Raw genomic sequence first — 24,584 nt, 5'->3', positions numbered from 1 at the left:
TACGGAACTCGAGGAGCTTTGGTAGGCTCTGGTGACGGAGGGGAGTTCTTTTCCTGCAGAGGTGTGGGTACCGTTTCTTCTGTTGGCGGCGGCGCTTCTGCAGGCCCTACGGTGCGGTTTCGTAGCGTGATGAGGTGAACTTGCGCTTTTGGGTTTGTTTCGGTATTGCTAGGTAATGCGCCTTGCGGTCTCTCGGCAAAATTTTGAGCTATTTGATTTAATTGTTTTTCTATGTTTTGAATACTAGCTTGTTGATTTCTAAAATTTGATTCTAATTGTAGAAATCTTTCCGAGTTTTTCTTTTCAGTGTCGGAGATGAGGCGAGATACAGTATCTTCAAGCCTTTCTCGTCCACTTTGTTGTTGAGTGAAATTTTGTGACTCATTTCTTGGTTGTTGAAAGTTTGTTCGTTGGGTTTGTTGGTTACTACTATTGCCGGGTTCTTTCCAACCAAGGTTTGGGTGGTTTCGCCATCCTTGGTTGTAAGTTCCCGTTGGAGGACCCGACGGCCTAGGTCTATTATCAATGTAGCTTACCAATTCTTGTTGATCGTCCGTTTCTTTCATACAACTCCAATTTTCATGTGACCCACCACACCCTTCACAAGCCATAACCGAGACTGTTTTTGTCATTTCCAATTTTTTTTATTTTTGAAGAAAGGGCCTCGATTTGGGCTTGTAAAGAAGTGCTTTCATCGACCTTATGGGCGCCCGGGGCAATAGATTTATTGCCTCGGGGGGTGTGCCATTGAAAATTGGTTTGAGCAATTTCCTCAATTTGGTTATATATTTCATGCGGGCGTCGATTACCTAAAAGTCCCCCGGAGCTAGAATCAAGTGTCTGCCTTGTGTGTGGCAACAATCCATTATAGAAAGTGGATACTTGTTGCCATATCGCAAGGCCGTGATGTGGACACTTGCGTAATAACTCCGTGAACCTTTCCCAAGTTTCATATAAGGATTCCCCGTCCTCTTGTGAATATGTATTAATTTCAGTCATTAATTTAGCCGTTTTAGCGGGAGGGAAATACTTATATAGAAATTTTTGGGCTAGTTCATCCCTGGTGTTTACCGATCCAGCTGGGAGGGCGTTGAGCCAAGCTTTCGCTCGGTCTTTTAGTGAGAAAGGAAACATTCGGAGGCGGATGGCGTCATTTGATGCTCCGTTGATCCGAAAGATATCACATATTTCTAAGAAATTAGTAACATGCAGATGGGGATCCTCGTCCGCAAGCCCATGGAAGGTTGCGGAGTTTTGGAGCATTTGTATCAAATGCGGCCGAAGTTCAAAGTTATTAGCTTCAACATTCGGAGCATTGATAGCGGCGCCTAGGTTAACTACGGTGGATCGTAGATAATCCATGAGGGTACGTTGGTCCGCCATTGGAGGTGGATCACCCGAAACCTTCTCTTGGTTTTTAGCTTTTAATCTTTTTCTGAGAAAGCGTTCGGGTTCTTCTAGAGGTTCTTTTATGTCCTTATTAGAACTAGAGCTCATACACTATGTAAGATTGGCGTCGGGTTCCAAGTCCTGCAATAAAAACAGAAAAGAATGCTGGTCAGAAGATTCACCACGGCCCCGTGTTCAGCGAACACGGCCCGTGGTCGGAGTTACAGTGATTGTTTTCTAGATCCCAGTTACTGGAAGTTGGACACGGCCCCGTGTTGCACCGACACGGCCCCGTGGTCAGCCTTCTGTAACTTGGAAAACTAAAAACTGCCAGTAACGATGCTGGGCACGGCCCGTGTCCGACCAGGCACGGCCCGTGCTGAGCTCTGCAGAAGCTGAAAAACTAAGAAAATCCTAAAAAATTAAAAAGAAAAATAAAAATATGATTAGGCCGTTGATTCCTAACTTTCTTAAAATCCTTGTGTCCCCGGCAACGGCGCCAAAAACTTGATGCGTGTGTAGTGTAATATATTTTTAATGTATAATTAAGCCCTTTTTACACCTTTAGCCAAGTTTTAAATTTATAAAACACGATATTTACTAACACTAAACACACATATGGGCAAGTGCACCCATCGTGGACGTAGTATAGTGTTGGTAAGATACCGAGGTCGTCCAAGGACACAAGAACTTTTAGTACCGGTTTATCCTCAACGTCTAATCAAATCAAAAAGTTAGAAAAATGTTTTTAAACTAAGAAAATAAAAACTAACTAAATGCTGAAAAATAAAAATAAAATAAAAACAGATAGACAAGATAAATCACTTGGATCCGACTCGTGTATTAGTATAACCTTTGATTATTTTCGCACTTTTGCACTTGTTTAAGAGATTATCTTAGTTATTGTAGTAGGCCCCTCTTTTGAAGGCGACGTTACACTCAACCCAGTAGTTTGAGTCAGCAAGGATACAATCCTAAAGGGTTGAATTATTGGAAGATAATGAATTAAGTTATTAATGCGAATTATGGTAGGCCCCGCTTTTGGCGGTGACGTTACCCTCGGCTAAGTAGTCTGAGTCAGCAGGGATACAGTCCTAAATAGTCGGGTTATAGTATTAATAGTAGTTAACTTATGAGGGGGTCAAAGAGTTTGGATCCCCGCCATCCAATACCTATGGGCATTGAAGGAGATCCTACTAAATTTGACCCAGGTCCCTTGCAGGACCTCTAAACGCTGAACAAGGGCAAGACCCTTACCAAACCGTTCCCTTAACCCCCGACCAGGTAGCCAACATACCTCCATATAGACCGTGGAGATATGAATGGTGAAAATATTTTATTTTATATAGACAGTAAAATAATGCCAAGACACCACGGACAAACGATAAGGAAAGATCACCTTCAACATAAGCAACTAGTTATTAAAGTCATTAATACAAAACCAAATAAAAAGTGCAAAAGATTAAAAATAAAAAGTATTATACTAAACACTTGTCTTCACCAAGTGATGTAAGAGACTTAGGCAAACATGGCCTTGATTGTCAAGAACTCTTACTATCAATCTTGGATCCCGAGACGACTCACACACTCTACGATGGACAATGGATGATGGTGGTGGATGATGGTGTTATGGTGGTGGTGGGTGGTGGATGAAGTGTGAGAGAGGTGGTGTGCCAAGGGATGAGTTGGAATGAAACCAAGCACTCCTATTTATAGGCTGAACAGAAGGCTGGGCACGGCCCCGTGTCCGCTGGACACGCCCCCGTGCCCGTCTGACATTCTCTCTCTTCATTAATTGTAATTCGCAATTACAATTAATGCGCCTGCTGTACTTTCACCACGCCCCCGTACCCTTTGGACACGGCCCCGTGGTGGGCAATGGAAGCTTCTACTGGTTTGTCTTTTCTGCTGCTTCCTGGGCACGCCCCCGTGTTCACTGGACACGGGGCGTGTTCAGTCTCTGTTTTCTCTTCTTTGCCTTGGGAGGTGCCGTTGAGGGTCCGGGCAGTCTACTTTTGTTCCTTTTCTTGTATTTATGCTAGAATTAGTTGTCTTTTTGCTTCTTTTGTGAATTTGAGCTCATTTCATCCTGAAAATACAAAAAGAAGACAAAAACACTCTTTTTCCAACATTAGTACTTAAAAACGGTTAGTTTTATGTCTTATTTGACGTAATTTATATGTTGTATTTTACACACATCAGTAGCGAAAACATATTATCAAAAGTATAATATAAGATTTTTTTAATAAAAAGATTAAGAACATTTTAAGCATTCAAATACTTTTGACACATTTGATCATTTCACTTTTTTGCTTTTTAAAAAGTGAAACATGTTACTCAGTTGAATATTTCTGACAAAATACGACTCTAATCGATCGTTTCCACTATCATATATAAAAATATAATTTCAGTCCTTTGATGTATTTATATAAAGTAAGAAAATTACATTTAAGCTCTATTCTAGAGTGACTTAATTTTGTTTTTTAATGGTAATCTACCCTACTTCTAAATTATACCCATATTTAATGGTGCTCGTAGAAGCTTTTCTCTGTTACTAGGCTACTTGCCCAAGTTTGAATTTGCGACATGAGACCTCCCCGTATTTGACAATCAGACCATTGGGCGTGGGGAACGGCAGAGGGCCGTCCCAGCCCTCTAGCCTCGTCAAACACTGCCCCCTTGGGGCCTGGCATGGCTTATCCATCCGAATTTGGACGTTGGAGACGGGCCGGCTTTTTGAATGGGGTGGGCCCTTGAAACGGTAACTTGCAACATTTAAAAAAAAAATTACCCCAACACTATAAATTCAACCCCTTTTCACCCCACTTTTTTACCAAACTACTCCCACTTTTCTCTCATTTTTATAAAAAAAAAAACCTCTCCCAACCTTTAAAAAAATTATGGATCCCTACAACCCAAATAATCCCAACTCAAGTTCACACCCGTTTTCGTCATCCGGCTACACACCCGTAATGGACAACGCTTTTGCGGGTTACCAACAAATGCCAAACGCTTTCAACCAATACCCGTTCAACCCAATGCAAATGCAACAACCCAACATGTCGTTCAACCCATATCAAATGCAACAACCCAACATGCCGTTCAACCCATATCAAATGCAACAACCCAACATGCCACAAGCACCTTAAACACAAATCGAGGAACAAGATGATGAGATAGAGGTTGTGCCAGAAACACAACCTGAACCTTCAAAAAAGAAAAATAAAAAGGGAAAGGGTAAAAAGGAAGACGCACCGGGCAAACAAATACAACAATGGACAAAAATTGAGGAAGAGGCGTCGGCGAAAGCATATATTAACTCTTCAACGTCTCCTATAGTCGGTAAAATATTATTATTCTTATATTATTATTGTTATTAAATATTATTTGTACATTATATTTTTATTGTTATTATTAAATATTATTTGTATATTTTTATTGTTGTTTGTTAAATATTTTTGTTTGTACACTATATTTTTCTTACAAAATATTATTATTATTGTTACTAACTTGTAGATAACAACTCCCACATTTTTTATACCAAAATTCACTCACTTTCTCCAAACAACTCCCACATTTTTTATACAAAATACCCGCATAATCTTCTCTAAAAAATACACCATGTCATCTTCTTCTTCATCGGGTTCGACGGACACCATGGAAGCCGTAAATTTTTTTATAAACAAGGTGGTAGAGGCGACACAAATAATTTTGGAAGAAGAGGAGGAGGAGGTTTCGTCACAACCACGAAACAGGAACCCACACATCGAGCGAGACCGAGAAAGTTAGTGATATTTTTATTCTTATATATTTATTCTTAATTTTTTAAGTTTATGTTTTTACTCTTATTTTTTAATTATAAGTTATATATATATTTTGTTATCTTGTAGGTGCTAACCAAAGATTAATCGTTGATTACTTTGCCGACGAGCCGTTGTACTCGGAGGCTATTTTTAGACGCCGTTTCAGAATGAGTCGTCAACTTTTCTTACGTATCGCCGACGATTTAGCCGCTTATCACCTGTTTTTTACCATGCGACCCGATGCTAGAGGCAAAATGGGCTTCACCACCTTACAGAAATGTACTGCGGCGATTCGTCAACTTGCTTATGGGACGACAGCCGATTCTTGGGACGAATACTTAAAGATGTCCGAAAGACATGCTAGAGAATGTTTATACAAGTTTTGCAAATTTGTGGTGAAGCTCTATAGCCAAAAATATTTGCGAAAACCGAATCACAATGACGTTCAAAATTTGTATCAACACCACCAAGCAAGGCCCGGTTTTCCAGGCATGCTCGGGAGCATTGATTGCATGCATTGGCCATGGCGGAATTGTCCTACCGCTTGGCGAGGAATGTATACGCGAGGCGATCAGGGACATCCAACAATAATTATAGAAGTTGTTGCGTCTCAAGACCTATGGATTTGGCATGCTTTCTTTGGTATTCCTGGTTCGAATAACGACATCAATGTTCTACAAAATTCGGAGGTTTTTGACGATGTTATAAAAGGGGTCGCTCCTGATACGAGTTTTACAGTTTCGGGCGTGGAGTACAGATGCGGGTATTATCTTGCCGATGGAATATACCCACAATACTCTACAATAGTTAAAACGGTTAGGCATCCTGCGGATGAAAAAAGAAAGAAATTTGCCAAGTTTCAAGAAGCGGCTAGAAAAGATATTGAACGGTGTTTTGGGGTTCTCCAACAAAGATGGCATATTATTGAAAACCCAGCACGCGCTTTTAGACCCAAAACGTTGCGATACTGTATGTATGCTTGTATTCTGGTACATAACATGATCCTCGAAGACGAAGGACATGCAATTTGTGAGTATGACGAGAACGCGGTGGAGGAGAATAATGTTCCGGTTAGCGGAGAACAACAAGATTTGAACAGGTTCTCGTTACATAACGATTTCACACATGTCAATCTTCAATCGGACTTGATCGATCACATTTGGAGTCTCGGACAAAACAACGCGTAGTTTTTTTATTTATTTGTAACTTTAGGCTTTTTTTAATTTAAGTTTAGGTTTTTTTTTATTAATGTCGCTTTAGGATTTTTATTTTAAATGTAATTTTAAGTTTTTATTTAAATGTAACTTTTTTTTATTTTTATTTACTTTGTTTTAATTAATATGGCAAAAGATAATTAATAATAAAAAATGGAGGAGAAGCATCCCCACACCCTTGGATAGTCTCCAAGGAGAGAGTCCTTCTCCTTTGCCTATGTGACGCTTATGTGAAGGATAGTCCTTTTGAGACTATCCTCCCCCATACCCAATGGTCTCAGTGATGTCCTTTTTTTTCTAGCTAGCTACATAATTTTGTTCATTTTATTTAAAATAAAACCTAATATAACTTTTCAAAATAAACAATCAAGAAGAAAATCCTTGAAAAAAAAGTCAATTTCATTTGTAAAAATCATTTTTTTTAAAAGTTTTTTTTATTAAATTAAAACCTTCACTAAAATAATCTAACATAAAACAAACTGTAGGCAGCCATAACTATTTCCAAATAAACAATCAAGAAGAAAATCTATGGAAAAAAAGTCAACTTCACTTGTAAAAATCATTTTTTTAAAGTTTTTTTAATCCATTTTTAAGAGTTAATTGCCCAGATAGTTCCTGTGGTTTCACGTTTTTTCATGTTTAGTTCTCAATTTTTCAAAATAGCATGTATGCTTCCCGTGGTTTAATCGTTTGTTACTCGAATAGTCTCTAGTACGGATGGGTGTTAGTTTTCTCAGTTAACTGGGTATGAAATTACCCAATTACCCTTTTCAAGTTTTCTCTGTCACCCACCCAATTCTTTCTTCTTTGAATGTATTATCTTCTTCTCTGAATCGTCCTCCACCACACAATCTCCGCCATCTTCGGACTACCACCACACAATCACCGCCATCTCTGGTCAACAAATCATCCTCCACCTTCTCTCCCCATTTTTCTCTTCGCCGTCGGCATCTACTATCAGCACCACTTCTCCGACCTACTTCTCTGGCAACTCTCACTCTAATACCATTGTTTAACCCATATCTGGACAAATCTTGAACCATTTGCTACATTGGCTCATGATTTGGATGGAAAATTGGTTTGTTTCAATTTGGGTTTGTTTGGATTATGGTGGTAGCCAGAGAAAACAAGTGTGTTTGTTTTGAGCGGCGAGAAAGAAATACAATGGTGGTGCCCGGAATCGTGTGGAGTGGTGACAGGTCGTGGTTTTCTCAATGATGCGTTTTTTTGGTCGTGTTCAATGATACGTGTGGAGTTCACAATTATCCGACTGTGATTTTATTCAATGATGTGTTTTTCCGGTCGTGGTTTTCTCAACTGTGCATTCCCCTACTCGTCTCAATCACTCCTTCCACATGTCTGATGGAGTAAACTACGCTAACGACACAACATCAAAATAAGGTATGAGTTGCAGGCTCGCCAGACAGATTGGTATTTGAATTTGGAATTGTAAGTATGGTTTGCTTATTTACTTGTGCCAGTACGGTATCTCTAAGACTGGACGGTGTGGGGGGGCGCCACCCGGCCACCTCATCACCGATTGAGCCCCACCCCGTGGCTGTTAAACCGGGGTGCAATGGAGTTGCCCGCCACCATGGTAGCGCCAAGATGGAGATATTCAGGTGGGGCCCACTTGCTAAAAACCAATGAAATCCTTTTTTTTTGTTTAATAGGGGCTCCATCCACACCATGCAAATTAAAGGGGGCTCCATGGCTGAGGTGGATCCTAGGTGGCGCTGACGTGGCCTGATAAGTAGGATGTATTTATACAAATGATTTTGTTAATTAATACATTTTCATTTGGTTATCATGGAGAAATAAATTAGTAAAATTTTTAACTATTAGTTTTTTCAATTATATTATTTAAAAAATTATTATATCTTATGTTTTTCAAGTAGGTAGATGAACAATAGGTTAATATTTTAATAGTATAACTTTACTTTTACTAATATTCCAAATAAACAATCAAGAAGAAAATATTTGGAAAAAAGGGTCAATTTCACTTGTAAAAATCATTTTTTTTTTGTAAAAGTTTTTTTAATCCATTTTTTAAATTAAAATCTTCACTGGAATAATCGATATCTCTAATAAAGCAAACCATTGGGGGACACATGTCACCATATGGTTGATGCCAAATAAGCAGCCACCTAAGCATACATGTGGCATAGCTTATAGGGGAGGATATGTGGCATACCTCTAAGGCTAGGATTGGAGTCTAGAGAATCTTATTACGTACGTTTCTATTACACACACACTCTCTCTCTCTCTCTCTCTTAATCTCTCATCCATCGATCCTTCTCTCATTCGTAAACCCAAAAAGCCGAAACGCCTCTTCAGAAGCTCAATCAATCGACCCCGTGCGAGAACGATTAATCCATCTTCAATACTCAATAGTGAATATCGATGGTAATGATGGATTTGAAGAAGTTAAATCGATGGTAATGTCTAATTCATGGTTTGATTATTCTTCTTTGTTGTTACATTCGTCTGATTTCGTTAATGTTCTGATGTTAGTTAGGGTTTTTATCGATGATTTGATGATCGATTATCACATCCATGGTAGAATCTTCTCTCCTTATTTGTTTGTATGTTTTTATTTTCTGTATTGTGGATTAGGTTCGTCGTTATTTCGAGTTCAATCGATTGTATGTTTTTTCTTCTCAGACATCTTCGATCTTCATCTTGCAGGTATGATTTTTTATTTTAATTTTATGCAGTCGTTCCGTTACTTTATCTCTAAACTCATGCGCACCACTGATTCACCATATTCCAAAATCTTTAAAGAAGGGTTAGTTACTTAGTCAGTTATTTGTTTTATTTTGATTAATTTGTATTCGTGTATGATACTATTTAACTGAATTTGATCCAAATTGTTGGGGATTTAGTAGGTAGGCTATGATTAGGTACTAATCAATTGGTTTTTTGTAGGTAGGAATTTGATCCAAATTGTTGGGGATTCGTGTATGATACTATGTAACTGAATGAGGTAGGGTTTTGATTGATTTTGTTGTTGGTTAATTGTAGGGGTTTAAGAAACCTTATGTAGTTTTGAAAATAGAATACACTTTACCTTCAACGTATTTAGTCAAAGGTACTAATCAATTGGTTTTTTTAGTTGGTTAGATATTAGTCTTAGATAAATGATTTCAGATTTGATTTTGAAGTATGGATATGGGCATATCTAGATCCTAATTTTTAAAAAATAATATAATAACATATTACTTTTATTAAAAGAATATATAAAACCAAATCATCTTTAATATTAAATTATTTGTTAATGAAACAATATTAACACTATTGATGGTTATGGCTGGATATGTGTGTGTGTCTTATTTTATGGTTTTGCATTGGTAGCCGATTGCAGGGCATATAGTGAACACTCAAATACTGCAAGCCATACAGTAAACAACAAATAGTTAGTACCAATTACCTGTCTTTTAGTATTTATATTATTACCAGCTAAAGTTATTTTTTTATCTTTTTATAGTACTTATAATCGTGATTAACACAGGAGGTTAGGATGGATCACCTGATTAGAAGTATAGAACCACCTAATTAGTTTTTTTCAAGGCTGGGCCATTCACTGCCACACTATTTACCATATGGGTCATAAAGTAGTACTTTAATATATGGTTAAAAAGAGGTGGCGAAAGGACTGATTTGTAATTTGCTTGTAGAGAAAAGATTGGATAGTGAAAGGAGGTAGAAGTGCATTAAGATGGGGCCAATACAACATAGACATAAAAGAATTTGCAGAACTGGATATAAAGATTGGTCTCTGTTGCACAAGTGTGGAGACAATGGTGGAGTCTAACTATTATAGACAGAAGGGCTCGAGTTTGATTCGAGGTAATATCAACAAGCTCAAATGTTTAGAATGTGGAGTTGTTTAACAGGATGTTTCAGATCTAGAATTCCACCAACCTATGATTTGTTAATTTAGCCGAACTGGAGATCCGAGTTTGACTCGAGGTAAAGTCAACAAGTTTCTTTTTTTACTTTTATTTAGTATTATTTTGTTCAATAGTCAAACTGGAGAGTTGGGTTAAAGATCAACATAGAGGAGTGTTTTTTTATATGCATCCGCATTATAATTTTAATTTCACTTTGTCATTAGACTTATGTAATATGTATATTTAACTTCATGTTATGCACGTTAAATTTTAATTTAACTTTCTCATTAGACTTACCATTGGTTTAAGCCAACTCAGCTGACACTTGGCATAGCTCTAAGGCCAGGATTGGAGAAGCTTCTTTTATACGCTTCAATTATACTGCCTCTCTCATTCTCTCATCATTCATCGTTCCTCTTCTAAAACAAAACCCTAATCGCTGAATCGCCTCTCAGGAGCTCAATCGACCCTGTCCGACAACCTTCAATCGATCTTCAAGACGCAGTACTCTACCATTGACGGCAATGTTTGATTTCGTTCATCATCTCTCTTTACTTTCATGAAATGATCAGAACCTTTTCCTTACATTTATGCGGACTTGATTTCATCTTAGGTATGATTCCTTCATCCATCTTAAATCTGATTGTTGATTATGTTAATTGCAGTTTTTCATACCATGTTTATATTTTCAGGCTGTTTTGTTATTTCGATTTAAACTACATGTTCAGATTTATATTTTCATTCTGATGTTTCAATCTTAAAATGTTTTGAGCCTAAATCATGTTTAATAACTTTACATAAGAGTTTTTTGGATGGTAAAAAGGGTATTTCACGGATTCCCATTCTGCAGAACGTGTCATTGAGAGCAACACATGGTAGAGTGAGTTTATTACAGGACGGTTCAGTTGTGGTTGAAGTCGGTGGTATTGAGTTGGGTCAGGGTCTCTGGACCAAGGTTAAACAAATGACTGCATGTTGTGTAAGTGCGGTTCAGTGTGACGGAAACGATGGGCTCTTGGAGAAGGTTCAGGTCATACAAGCGAACACTTTGAGTATGGTTCAAGGCGGGTATACGGCTGAAAGTACAACCTCTGAGGCAAGCTGGTAAGCTGTTAGACTTTGTTGCGATGTGTTGGTTGAAAGACTTGTGTCATTGAAGGAAAAAGTGAAAGAACAAATGGGTTCGGTTAATTGGGAGTTACTTATTATGCAGGCGGTTGTACAATCGGTGAACTTATCCGCAAGTTCATTTTTTGTACCTAAGTTTACATCTATAAGTTACATTAATTACGGTGCTGCAGTTAGTGAGGTAATTAAGTTCCGTGACCAATATAATCGTCGTTTAGTTGTTTATATGTGATGCTATTATGTTGGAAAAACAGGTGGAAGTAAATCTTTTGAATGGAGAAACCAAAATGTTGCAAAGAGACATCATATATGATTGTAGACAGAGCTTGAATCCTGCTGTGGATTTGGGACAGGTTTGTGTTCATTATAATTAATTATTTATGTTGCTACAAAAGAAACCATTGGGGGACACATGTCACCCAATGGCTTAACCACATATGGTTTCTCTCTCTACTACAATTTTGACACGTGGACACCTTAGGAGTATAGAGATTGAGTACGGTAAAAATGTTTTGTGTCTAAATCATGTTTAATAACTTTACATAAGAGCTTTTTGGACGGTAAAAAGGGTATTTTACGGATTCAATCTTAAAATGAATATATGCATAATTGATAATGGTACCTTTCGAAAATGAATTAAAACAAAATCACATTATGTTGAATGCGAAGTGAGCTGTCGGCCATCGGTGTCCACCGGACCACCGGCCACTACCACTTTTGCTTACCGATGATTGGTTCATCTAATAAAAGTTCTATTGAATTCACTCTCAAGCATCATCTAACAAAAGCACACTATTGTTGAACCGATGTAGCTCGGGTTATTCAGGTTTTTTATGTTTAAAGGTCTAACCAATACCCGACTCTAATAATAATCAGTTTAATCAGTTTTCGGCTAACGGGTAAAATTGACGGGTTAATAAATCCAAACCATGATGACAATAATCCATACTATAGTATCGGTATGAAAGGTAACTTCTATGCCTCTAAAGAAAAATTGACTGATTTATATAAATTAATTAGGAATGACAAATGAAATTAGATTATGCTCAGATCTGGACAGGCGTTCGTTGACGAAGGTATGTGTTTTAGTGTTTTATTTTTCTCGATTGTAGTTTTTGGATTTCCGATCGACATTATATGTCATCGTGCAGGTGGAAGCGGTGTGATTACTGATTCCTTTGAATAGTTTACGGGGAGTAGCAACCTCAACCACTTTGATAAGGTATGATTCTCTATCTGGCTTCATATTTATGGTTTCCCACTTTCCCTTGGCAAAAATGTTTTAAAAGTTATAAAAAATTAAAAGGCCAATGCAAGTTAGAGCCGGCCATTTTGACCCATTTATTCGGGTTGTGATTTATCTAAAACCAAAAAAAAAAATTTGACTAAAAGGGAACGGGTCAGCTCTAAGTTGCATTGGCCTTTTAATTTCTTATAACTTTTATAACATTTATACGGTTTTAAAAGAGGTTACATAACTAATATTGTTAAAATATAACAATTTCATTTTCTAAGCATATGTGTATATCTATCAATCTCACAAAGGGAAAATAAAAGTTTTTTGCTGACTTGTGTTTACATCTTGCTACAGTGTTTGATCAAACAGGTTTAAGGAAGCACACTTCTTGAGGGCAGTCACCCAATTCTTGAATCATTAAAAGAGATGAGTAAAATAGAATGTCCAAAGGTATCTGAAAATATGAGGTTGATGTTGGTTTTAATGCCCCCGGTAGTGTGAATATTTTTATACTGTTTTGTCATCATCACAAAGGATGTGATAAATGAATCTGAAGGTTACATTAGGGATAATTTGAAGCGTAAAAAGACTACAACCTTCGTGTTTTTCATATTTTAATACGTTTATGTATTGTAGCTACTTGGAAATCAAGAAATTAGTAAAAAGGCTACAACTTCGTGTTTTTCATATTTCATATTAAATTTTAGTTTGAAATTGGGAGCTGTACAAGTTGAAATTTGGATTCGAAGGTTAATCTTTTATAGCGCTTTGTCATTTGATCATATATTCATCTAACTCAATTTCGTAAATTGGGTTTTATCAAACTATTTTTTATATGTGGCGTTTTTAAGAGTTAAAAGTATGAAAGGTTAAAACTGTTACCAAAAGTACAAACATATCATTTTTCAACCCCGCGAACTTCGCGGGAATTATCAAGGGTTGGATTGTATTTGAAATACCCAGTTTTCTCACATGGTCAACTTTATGTTGCATTATCAAGAGTCAAAAGCAGAGCCGGTGTGAAGTTGCTTATACTAGATAAAGATGAGAATGTAACAAATAAAACAAATAATGTCGTCTACAAGAAAGTTTTTTCCAGGATTTGAATAATTTTGTTTTTTTCTTCCAACGTGCGTCTTTTTACATGGTACTAAATTTGAATCAAAATAATATGCTTTTGGTTGAAGCCGCGTTTAACGTGGGCATGGTCTTAAAATATGCGAGACTATATTCTCTCAATGTTCTGAATGGTCTTAAAATTTCTGGTCTGCCTAATCATCGATTAGTCCTTAAAGTTGGTGTACCTGTAATGTTGCTTCGTAATATCGATCAACAAAATGGTTTATGCAACGGTACGAGACTACAAATTACTAAACTTTATAAACGTGTTATAGAGGCGGAGATTATATCCGGAGGAAACATAGGGACAAGAACGTTTATTCCACGAATCAGTTTGACACCGTCGGATAAAAGAATTCCTATCAAGTTTCAACGACGACAATTCCCATTAAATATATGTTTTGCAATGACTATAAATAAAAGTCAAGGACAATCTCTATCGGACAATCTCTATCAACGGTTGGATTGTATTTGAAATATCCAGTTTTCTCACATGGTCAGCTTTATGTTGCGTTATCAAGAGTTAAAAGCAGAGCCGGTGTGAAGTTGCTTATACTAGACAAAGATGGGAACGTAACGAGTAAAACAACAAATGTAGTCTACAAGGAAGTTTTTTCCGGCATTTGAATAGTTTTCTGTTTTTTTTTCTTCCAATGTATACGTTTGTACAGAATATTTCATTTCAAAGTAAATAATATTGTTTTGGTTGAAACCCGTGTATTACGCGGGCATTAACCTAGTCTAACATAAATCAAATTGTAGGCAGTAACAGCCATGACTATTTCCAAATAAACAACTAAGAAGAAAATCTTTGAAAAAAAAAGCCAATTTCTTTTGTAATAATCAATTATTTTTGAAAAAGTCTTTTTTTTTTTTTTTTTTTTTGTAAAAATCCATTCTTTTTTCAAATTGAAATCTTTATTGAAATATTCTCACTTAAAACAAATTGTAGTTAACTAACAACCATGACTATTTCATTGGACAATATACATGTACAAATCTAAAAAAAAAACAAAAAAAAAAAACACACACATATATAACGGTGCTAATAAAAGTACTAGGAAACTTTATATATTTCATAATCATCATACTCAGTAAATCCCAACAATAGCAAAGCTAACATAAGATCTGAGGAGGGTAAGATGTAGACAGTCTTACCTCTACCCCGTAGGAATATAGAGGCTGCTTCCAGTGAGATCACCGGCTCAATAGTAGTTTTGCATCAAGCCTTGAACATAAGGCAGATAACACTCAGCAATTAAGACAAAGATCGATTAGTGCATGTACTCCCTTTTCTTTCTGCTATCAACGCCACTACATGATGAATAATTAACCATCCCCCTTTTTTAACGTTAACATTAAAATTTGTGTACTTTCACTTTTGCCCACGAGCGCCCACACATATATATATATTATATGCATATACCGCAAGCTAGACATATAAACATTATATTTTTTTTTATACTCGATTATATGAGTGTCTAAAGATAAAAGATAATGAATGAAGTAATTGTATTTGTATCCACATAAATTCAAAATACAAACCATGTTAAATTTGTACCGGAGTCCATGTGGAATGGAAGTATATTGATAACAATAATAAGTTTTTTTTTTTTAAATTAATGTATTGTGAAACAAGTCTATTAGCTAAACAATATGATAAAAAAAGAGATGTAAGGAGAAAGATGTTTATATCATTGATAGGTATGTCAATTATTGAGATACAATGAGATATATGAGTAAGTCTTGTAGAACAAGCTAATCTATTTAAGGTTGATAACTATATATAATGTAATATATTTATAACGCTCCCTCTTGGTTATCAACTTCGTACGCTTTGAAATGTTGCCACGTTAAAAACCTTGCCAAGAAAACCTAATGAGACAAAACCTCAGCTAAGAGAAAAAGAGTGCACATATACATACACTAACACATACATATATACATATATAATACAGTTAAATAAATAAGTACGTACTTGTATACATAATAAATAAAAAAATAAATATTTGTAGTCATGAAAAATGTATTTTTTTATCATAAGGAAGTTATTTATTTATTATTATTATTACTATATATGAAAACCATTTTCTATATTTTATTATTTAGGATCATTAACAAAAATAATCAATCATACATATACAATTAATATTTACTTATTTTTTATTATTAATTTGTATTTATTAATCAATATTAGTATTTACTTAACACTTATTCTTTATTATTAGTTTTTATTTATTAAAGTTATATCAAGAGATGCGGTTCTAGAACCGCATCTTTTGGCTCTTTATTTTTTTCAAAACAACCATAAGATGCGGTTACATAAGTACCGCATTCTTTGGCCCATTTTTTTCAAAACAAACATAAATCTTTTTCAAAACGCCTATAAGATGCAGTTACAGAGAGAGAGACCGCATTTTCTGAAAACATTCATAGTATCTTTTGCTCAATTATGTACTAGTGTAAACATTAGCGGTCATGACAGAGAAGGAAAAGGGCTTATCCCTTGTTGTCGACATCAGGCCCAAAGCCCATCAACCCACCTCCTTCACAACTCTCTTCGGCTATAAATAGAGAACTTCGTCTACAGGTTTAAGGATCGCTCTCTTGCTCTCCACTTAATACACACACTTTTATCCTCAAAACAAGTTTTTATTCTCACGCCGGAGGGTGGTTACAAGAAGAACCTGTTGGTTCAGTTCTGTTTATACATGAAGGAAAACATTAAAACATACCTGTTATAACAGACAGTGCGTTGGAGAATCCAGTAATGGAGTTCGACATGCTTGTCATCGTGATCTGGTTCCTCCTTAGGGTGCTGACTAATGATGGGGACTTAGAAAACCGAAAAGGGATATCTGTTTGGAGAAGAGGTCGAACTAATGATGTTATGGCTAATGGGGTGTGTGTAATTGTGTAACTGAGTAACCCCTTAACCTCCACATAATTCTCCTTATATAAGCACCCAGGAGGAAACCTAATTAGTTAATAAGGGTAATATGGTCCATCAACAATTACCAACTAATTATTTAATAGGTTATAATATATTCTGATCTCTATAATGTAAATGATTATGATGGCTATAGATTAAATATCAATACGTAATATATATTTAATCTTACATTCTCCCACTTAGCCGAGTAATCATTTACTATGAGTATTAGATAAGCCTGATCAGGAGTTAACACTCATTTTAGCCTTAAACAAGTACTATAGCAGAAAAATACAGCCGTTGAATCATTATGCGACTCAGGACCCCCATTAATCATACTATAGCCTTAATTTAAAACCTAATCGTCATGATCAAAATACGCGTAAGCCCTTTGTTTGACTTGTAACTTTATTTGTCTATATGCCATTATACCGGTTGAACATATTCTAATAGACATACAAAATCAAACTGAGGAAATTTCATTAATCATAAACATAAGCTAGTACAATATGCTCAAATAAGGTCTTTACTAAATCCCATATTCCGAACATGTTCTTCATAAACCTTAGGAGGGAGACCTTTAGTCATCGGATCCGCAAGCATATCCTTAGTACTAATATACTTGATACAAAGATTATTTTCCTCAACTCGTTCACGTACAAATAGATATTTTGTATCGAGATATAAACCAGCTCCAGTCGAACTGTTACTGTTCTAGAAACTAACGGCAGCTGAGTTATCACAGTAAAGCTTCAATGGTCTAGAAATGGAGTTAACGATTTTGAGTCCAGTGACCAGATTTCTAAGCAACATTCCATGACAGGTTGCGTTATAAACAGCAATGTACTCTGCCATCATTGTGGAAGTTGTGGTCAACTGTTGTTTATGACTCTTCCAAGAGATAGGGCCGCCTACTAACATAAAGATATAGCCCGAAGTGGATTTCTTGTCATCTTTGCATTTGGCAAAGTCAGAATCAGAATAGCCCACCACTTCTAAATGATCACTTCTTCTATAAGTCAGTTTATAGTCTTTCGTCCCTTGCAGATATCGAAGTACCTTCTTAGCTGCTTTCCAGTGATCTAGACCAGGATTAGTCTGATAACGGCCTAGCATTCCAGCAATGTAAGCGATATCTGGACAAGTACAGCCTTGAGCATACATCAAGCTCCCAACTACTGACGCGTAAGGTATCTGGCTCATTTGCTCCTTCTCAACCTCTGTTGTCGGACACTGGAATGAACCGAAAACATCTCCCTTAACTACTGGAGCGACGGAGGGTTTGCACTGTTGCATGTTATATCGTGTAAGGACACGATCTATGTAAGCCCTTTGGGACAATCCTAAGATCCCTTTGTTTCTATCTCGGTGAATTTCGATGCCAATGACGTAAGAAGCATCTCCGAGATCCTTCATGTCGAAGTTATGCGAAAGTAACCGCTTCGACTCATGCAACATGTCTAAACTATTACTTGCCAATAGAATACTATCTATGTAAAGGACAAGTATAGTAAAGTTACTCCCACTCATCTTGAGGTAGGTGCATTGATCCACTTGATTCTTCATAAAACCTTGCTTCTTCATGACTTCATCAAACTTGAGGTACCATTGACGTGATGCTTGTTTTAACCCGTAAATGGATTTCTTCAGCTTACAGACTAGATGCTCCTGACCTTCAGGTTTAAAGCCTTCAGGTTGTTTCATGTAAACATCTTCGTCCAATTCTCCGTTAAGGAAAGCGGTTTTAACGTCCATCTGATGCAGCTCTAAATCGAAATGAGCTACTAGGGCCATGACGATCCTTAATGAATCTTTACGAGAGACAGGTGAAAACGTCTCTTGATAATCAATTCCCTCTTTCTGAGTGTAGCCCTTTGCAACCAATCTCGCTTTGTAGCGTTCAACGTTCCCATTCGGATCCAGTTTTGTTTTAAACACCCATTTGCATCCTACGGGTTTGACTCCGTTGGGTAATTCTACCAAATCCCAAACGTCATTTTTCTTCATGGATTCAAGCTCATCAATCATCGCTTTATTCCATTCAGAAGACTGATCACTGCTAATGGCTTCATTGTAAGAGATAGGATCATTGAGCTTTCCGGGATCCATTTCAGTCAGGTAGGTAACATAATCATCCCAATTAGTAGGCCTTCTTTGCCTAGATGACCTCCTGAGTGGAATATCGGGTTCAGCGTTGTCTTGGTTTTGAGCGTTTGATGTGCCTTCATCATGAGGTATAATGGGTTCTGATTGTAGAGGTGAATTTGGAGTTGGTGCAGTAGCTTCAGGTGCAGTAGTTGCATTGGGTACAAGAGGAGTAATCGGAGTAACGGTAAGCGACGAGTCTCTCCCCCCCGCGTCTTGTACTTCTTGCAATTCTTCGTAAGGGTTGGTACTGCTCCCACTGACCTTGAAATCCTCCAGGAACGCGGCACGCTTGGTTTCAACAATACGGGTGACATGGGGAGGACAATAGAAACGATAACCCTTAGAGTTCTCAGGATACCCGATAAAGAAACAGGTAACTGTTTTAGGGTCAAGTTTCCTTAGGAAAGGATTGTAAAGTTTTGCTTCAGCAATGCAGCCCCATACTTTCATATATTTAAGACTCGGTTTCCTTCCTGTCCAAAGTTCATAAGGAGTTTTAGAGACAGACTTAGAAGGAACTCTATTGAGTATATGAACAGCTGCTTTTAACGCTTCAGTCCAGAGGAATAATGGTAAATTAGTGTTGGCTAACATACTGCTCACCATGTTCATAAGGGTACGGTTTCTTCTTTCAGTGACACCGTTCTGCTGAGGTGTACCAGGCATGGTGTATTGGTTCACAATCCCCTGGCCCTTACAAAACTCATAAAATGGACCAGGAGCTTGACCCACATCAGTATGTCTTCCATAATATTCACCGCCTCTATCTGATCTCACAACTTTAATCTGACGATCTAATTGCTTTTCAACTTCAGCCTTATAATCTTTAAAAGTTGTTAGAGATTCAGATTTCTCCTTAATAAGATACAAGTACATGTAACGAGAATAATCATCAATAAAAGTGATAAATGAAGTATGTCCTGTTATGCCAGCGATTTGGTAGGGACCACTAATGTCAGTATGAATGAGTTCTAATAAATTAGAACTCCTAGTGGCACCTTTCTTATTCGCTAATGTCATTTTACCTTTAAGACATTTGACACATGTTCCAAAATCAGAGAAATCGAGAGGAGGTAAGACTTCATCCTTTATGAGACGATTTAATCGTTCTTATGAAATGTGGCCTAAACGCTGATGCCACAACATGGATGAAGTCTCTAAGTCTCGTTTCTCTTCCATCTTTGTGAGTGATTCATTAATGTTATATGACAACAAAGATTTGGAAAAGCCATCATCTAGTTCTAATCTATAGAGACCACCATCCAGAACACCAGTACCATAAAGAACAGAATCATAGAGGATAGAGAGTTTGCGATGACCATGGGAAACAATAAAACCGTCCATGTCTAACTTTGGTCCTGATACAAGGTTCCGAGTTACCTCAGGAACATATAAGGTATCATAAAGTTTAATACATAAACCAGTTTTCATAACTAATTGTAATGTTCCAATGGCCTTCACTTCTAATTCTCGATCATCCCCAACCTTAAGCGTTCTTTGGTTTCTTTCCAGCTTCCGGATTGAAAGGAATCCCTGAGTAGAATTGGTAACATGAACCATAGAACCAGAATCAAACCACCAAGAATTAGCAGGAACACTTAAATTATAGGACTCAAGTATCATAAAATAATCGTTACCTTTCTTAGCCAGCCACTCCTTAAAGTCAAGGCATTCCTTCTGCATGTGTCATGTCTTTTTACAGAACTTACAGCGGATACTGCCTAAGGAGTTCTTAGAGCTGGAAGGTGCACTTGTATTATGATTAGGATTAGGCCTTTGGACTTTTGAAGCATCCTTCCTCTGATAATTGTTCTTCCTTTTCTTAGGATTGGAGGTAGTGAAGTTTGCAACATCAGTATGGCGATCCATCCTCATACGCTCTTCCTCCTGCACGCACATAGCGACCAGTTCACTCATTATCCATTTCTCCTTCTGAGTGTTGTAATTGATCTTGAATGCTTCAAAGGACGAAGGAAGCGAAGTAATGATGAAATGAACAAGGAAACCATCACTGATTTCCATTTCCAGCCCCTTCAGCTTATTGGCCATGTCATTCATCATCATGATGTGCTCGCGAATGCCGATCCTCCCATCATACTTAGTTGTCACCAGCTTGAGAATAAGGGTACTAGCGTGTGCTTTAGACGTCCCCTTGAACTGCGCCTCCACAGAAGCCAAGTAGGTTTTAGCATCTTCAGAATCATGAATAGCTCCCCTGATAGCATTGCTTATGGACTGCTTCATAAACATGAGGCACATGCGGTTACACCTAGTCCACTTTTCATGAAGTATCTGCTCAGCAGCAGTACTCTGAGTGGTAAGGTCCGCTGGCTTATTCTCCCTTAGAGCGAAATCAAAATCCAACAGCCCAAGCGTAAGCATGAGAGCATCCTTCCATGCAGCAAGTTATCACCCGTCAAAGATAGAATCCCCTGATTTGGTTCTGATAGTGGAAATAAGATGAGCAAGTTATGATACTAAGGAAGAAGTCCTAATGTGATCTAAGGGCACGTTAAACTAAGGCAGGCATAAATAATGACCATTTTACATTATGAAGTTGTGATAATGTCTATTACTAACATCAAAATAATAGACTTAGTTAAAAATTCTACTTAAACGAAGACAAAACAGCTTTGGCCAGAAGTGTAATCATTTAAGCATATGTGCAAAGTGGTTGTAACAAATCAGCTTTGGTCAGAAATTGAAACAATCACTTTAGTTATGCACTTGTTAAGTATGCCATCTATGAAAGAATTAAATCAGCTTTGGCCAGATATTAAAACATTCATGCTTATGATGCACACTTAACATATCTTTCGTAATACTTGAACGATAAGTAGATGTATCAAGTCAGCTTTGGCCAGAAACGATATATCAAAAACTCATTCAAGTTAAGCTATTTCGGTTTTGTAAAACATTATCTGATTCTGATTAATTAACTAAATAATTACAAAACCAATTATTTAATAGCAAACTACCCGTTAGCGCGGATCGAGTCAGGTCTCGAGTCAGGTCTCGACTGAGTTATGAGATCTCGAGTCAGTTAAACAGCCTAAAATAATGAGGTTTCGAGTCAGGTCTCGACTGAGTTATGAGATCTCGAGTCAGTTATGAGGTCTCGAGTCGCAACCTTGTTGTCATGAGTCGGAACCATGGTCTCGACTACTATATCTTATGAGATCTCGAGTCATGATGAGGTCTCGAGTCGCAACCACGGTCTCGAGTTATGACGTTACGGTCTCGAGTCGCAACCTTTGTCTCGAGTTATGACGTTATGGTCTCGAGTCGAGACCTTTGTCTCGAGTTATGACGTTATGGTCTCGAGTTGTGAAGGTTTTAATGACCTGATGATTTCGAGTCGAGACCCTGTGGTCTCGAGTCGAGACCCTGTGGTCTCGAGTCGTAATCTGGTGATCTCGAAGCTTCCTGTCAACAGCTGTTAATTGTGATAACATAACTGAAAATTCGAAATCTAAGGGATTATGAGATATTATTTCCTGTTTTAAGATGATCTAATTTTATCAACATATTTCGAAAAATTGTAACTGTTTATCTAATAACAGTTTTCGAATAAAGTTAAAAGATAAAATTGGATCAAACATGGTAAAAAACACTCGTTAATCCTAAAACATTCCAAAACATAACAGAATTTTTCGAATTTTCCCAAGAACATGATGAACCTTAAAACATAAAACATAAATTCTGGAACTCGAAACCTGAATTTTAATAATTTTTCTAAACAGACTTCGGTTAAAACATAATCCAGTTAATTTCGAATGAACATATGATTAATCTTTTTCCGAAAACAATGATCTCGAGTCGATCTTCATGACTCGAAATCGGCTGTGACGGTTTTGAAGTTATAAAAAATCCGTTTTCCAAGTTTCAATCCCAGAATTATGGATACGAAAACAGAACTGACTAATCAACATATGCTCTGATACCACATGTTGGTTCAGTTCTGTTTATACATGAAGGAAAACATTAAAACATACCTGTTATAGCAGACAGTGCGTTGGAGAATCCAGTAATGGAGTTCGACATGCTCGTCATCGTGATCTGGTTCCTCCTTAGGGTGCTGACTAATGATGGGGACTTAGAAAACCGAAAAGGGATATCGGTTTGGAGAAGAGGTCGAACTAATGATGTTATGGCTAATGGGGTGTGTGTAATTGTGTAACTGAGTAACCCCTTAACCTCCACATAATTCTCCTTATATAAGCACCCAGGAGGAAACCTAATTAGTTAATAAGGGTATATGGTCCATCAACAATTACCAACTAATTATTTAATAGGTTATAATATATTTTGATCTTTATAATGTAAATGATTATGATGGCTATAGATTAAATATCAATACGTAATATATATTTAATCTTACAGAACCCCCTATTCTCCTCCTTGTAACAAGCTTCTCGGTGTTGTGGTTGTTTTGCAGGATTATTGTCGTAATCAATCGAGGAAGAAAGAATGTTAACCTTATTTAGACGAGACACAAACCACAAGATAATCCTCGAATTAACTTGGTGTTTCTTCAACCAAGGTACACATGGAAGGGCTCCCATTTTTAATTAGTAATTATTATAATTTATCAGTACTTATATAGTGTTATGGGTCTAAATGTTTTTTTTTTTTTTTTTTTTTTTTTTGTATTAGTCGAAAATCACTTTAAACATGAAGTCAAATATTGCGTTTATCTAATAGAGAAATATATAAAGCAAAGCATTGGATAATATTATAGTTGTGATGTGTACGGATGTTGACTATAACTCATTTTCTGATCTGCATGCCTTTCTTTCTTCTTGATTAATATAAAGCCAAAACCAGTTGTCAAATATTTCATCTAAAAATTCAATGCTGGAAGAAAACTATGCGATTTTTAAGTGGTATGTCTCTTGAAGCTAGCAATTTTAACACATGTAAACATGACATGGTTCTAATATAAAATTTACGGACTTAAGTTAAATCTATAATACGGGTTTGGGTCAATTTCAAGTCAACCCACAAATACCTTCGGTTTAAATGGGTCGTGTAATGTCTGGATTGACCTATATAACCTGTTTAATTTAACTAATGCAAATATATGATTTGTTTTGTATTGTATTGTATTGGTTTGCAATATTTTATGGGAAAATATAATTTCTATATGTTGAGTGTTGTAATAGACATGCAAGCTAACTATGAAATTGTTGCATCAAGATTCTATTAAAAATATATGTTGCAATCTATCGTCTTTGATCCTACTCTTTAGGGATGAGCATTTGGAATTGAGTACCGGTAATGAATTTCTCGTATCGAATTATTTTCGGTACCCACTTTTTAGCATTTTCGGTACCGGTAAAATCCGATGTTTGGTACTGGTAAATACCGATTTTTACATTCAAATACCGGTACCGTACCAAACATTTTCGGTATCGGTACCCAATTTTGACGATTTTCGATACCGGTACCACGCTCATCCCTACCACTCTTTTATCATAGCCTTCTTAGTTCCATCTTTTTTTTTTTTTTTTTGCTACTAATTGCTACTAGTTCCAACTGATGTTAAACAACTCCTAATTGCTAATAAATTACATAAAATTATCATTTTGCTTGAGACTGAACCTAAGACCTGTCAATAAGAGGCAAGAGCCTCTACCAAGTGATTGTTACTCGTCTTGATATTGCGTATGCGGTTCAGTAGGTACATAATTAATGCTCTAAAACACATTCCTCAACACC

At 36.8% G+C, this 24,584-nt stretch overlaps 1 protein-coding gene, 1 long non-coding RNA gene, 1 other non-coding gene and 1 pseudogene across 44 annotated transcripts; all 4 read left to right on the top strand.

The window, feature by feature from the left end:
* Positions 1-898: 898 nt before the first annotated feature.
* LOC118483510 lies at positions 899-1,005 on the top strand. Its single transcript, XR_004870800.1, has one exon. It is a non-coding gene; the product is annotated as a small nucleolar RNA R71 (small nucleolar RNA).
* A 4,005-nt stretch (positions 1,006-5,010) lies between these two features.
* Positions 5,011-6,379, top strand: LOC110881343 (putative nuclease HARBI1). The gene is made up of 2 exons (XM_022129630.1): positions 5,011-5,173; positions 5,280-6,379. The coding sequence occupies exons 1-2, from the start codon at positions 5,011-5,013 to the stop codon at positions 6,377-6,379; spliced, it is 1,263 nt and encodes a 420-aa protein (XP_021985322.1).
* Positions 6,380-8,605: 2,226 nt separating this feature from the next.
* Positions 8,606-13,351, top strand: LOC110884745. Of its 42 annotated transcripts, none has more exons than XR_004869058.1 (12): positions 8,606-8,844; positions 8,921-8,965; positions 9,095-9,194; positions 9,335-9,392; positions 10,084-10,378; positions 10,755-10,912; positions 11,150-11,403; positions 11,513-11,608; positions 11,682-11,780; positions 12,448-12,503; positions 12,579-12,649; positions 13,019-13,351. It is a non-coding gene; the product is annotated as an uncharacterized LOC110884745 (long non-coding RNA). The 42 variants fall into 42 exon arrangements; XR_004869063.1 differs by having other exon boundaries at positions 10,618-10,912; XR_004869060.1 differs by having other exon boundaries at positions 10,609-10,912.
* A 457-nt stretch (positions 13,352-13,808) lies between these two features.
* Positions 13,809-14,410, top strand: LOC118482678 (annotated as a pseudogene).
* The last annotated feature ends 10,174 nt before the right edge of the window (positions 14,411-24,584 follow it).

Source organism: Helianthus annuus, chromosome 10 (assembly GCF_002127325.2).
Source record: "Helianthus annuus cultivar XRQ/B chromosome 10, HanXRQr2.0-SUNRISE, whole genome shotgun sequence".
Lineage (NCBI taxonomy): Eukaryota > Viridiplantae > Streptophyta > Magnoliopsida > Asterales > Asteraceae > Helianthus > Helianthus annuus.
This window is presented reverse-complemented; position numbering and strand designations above follow the sequence as displayed.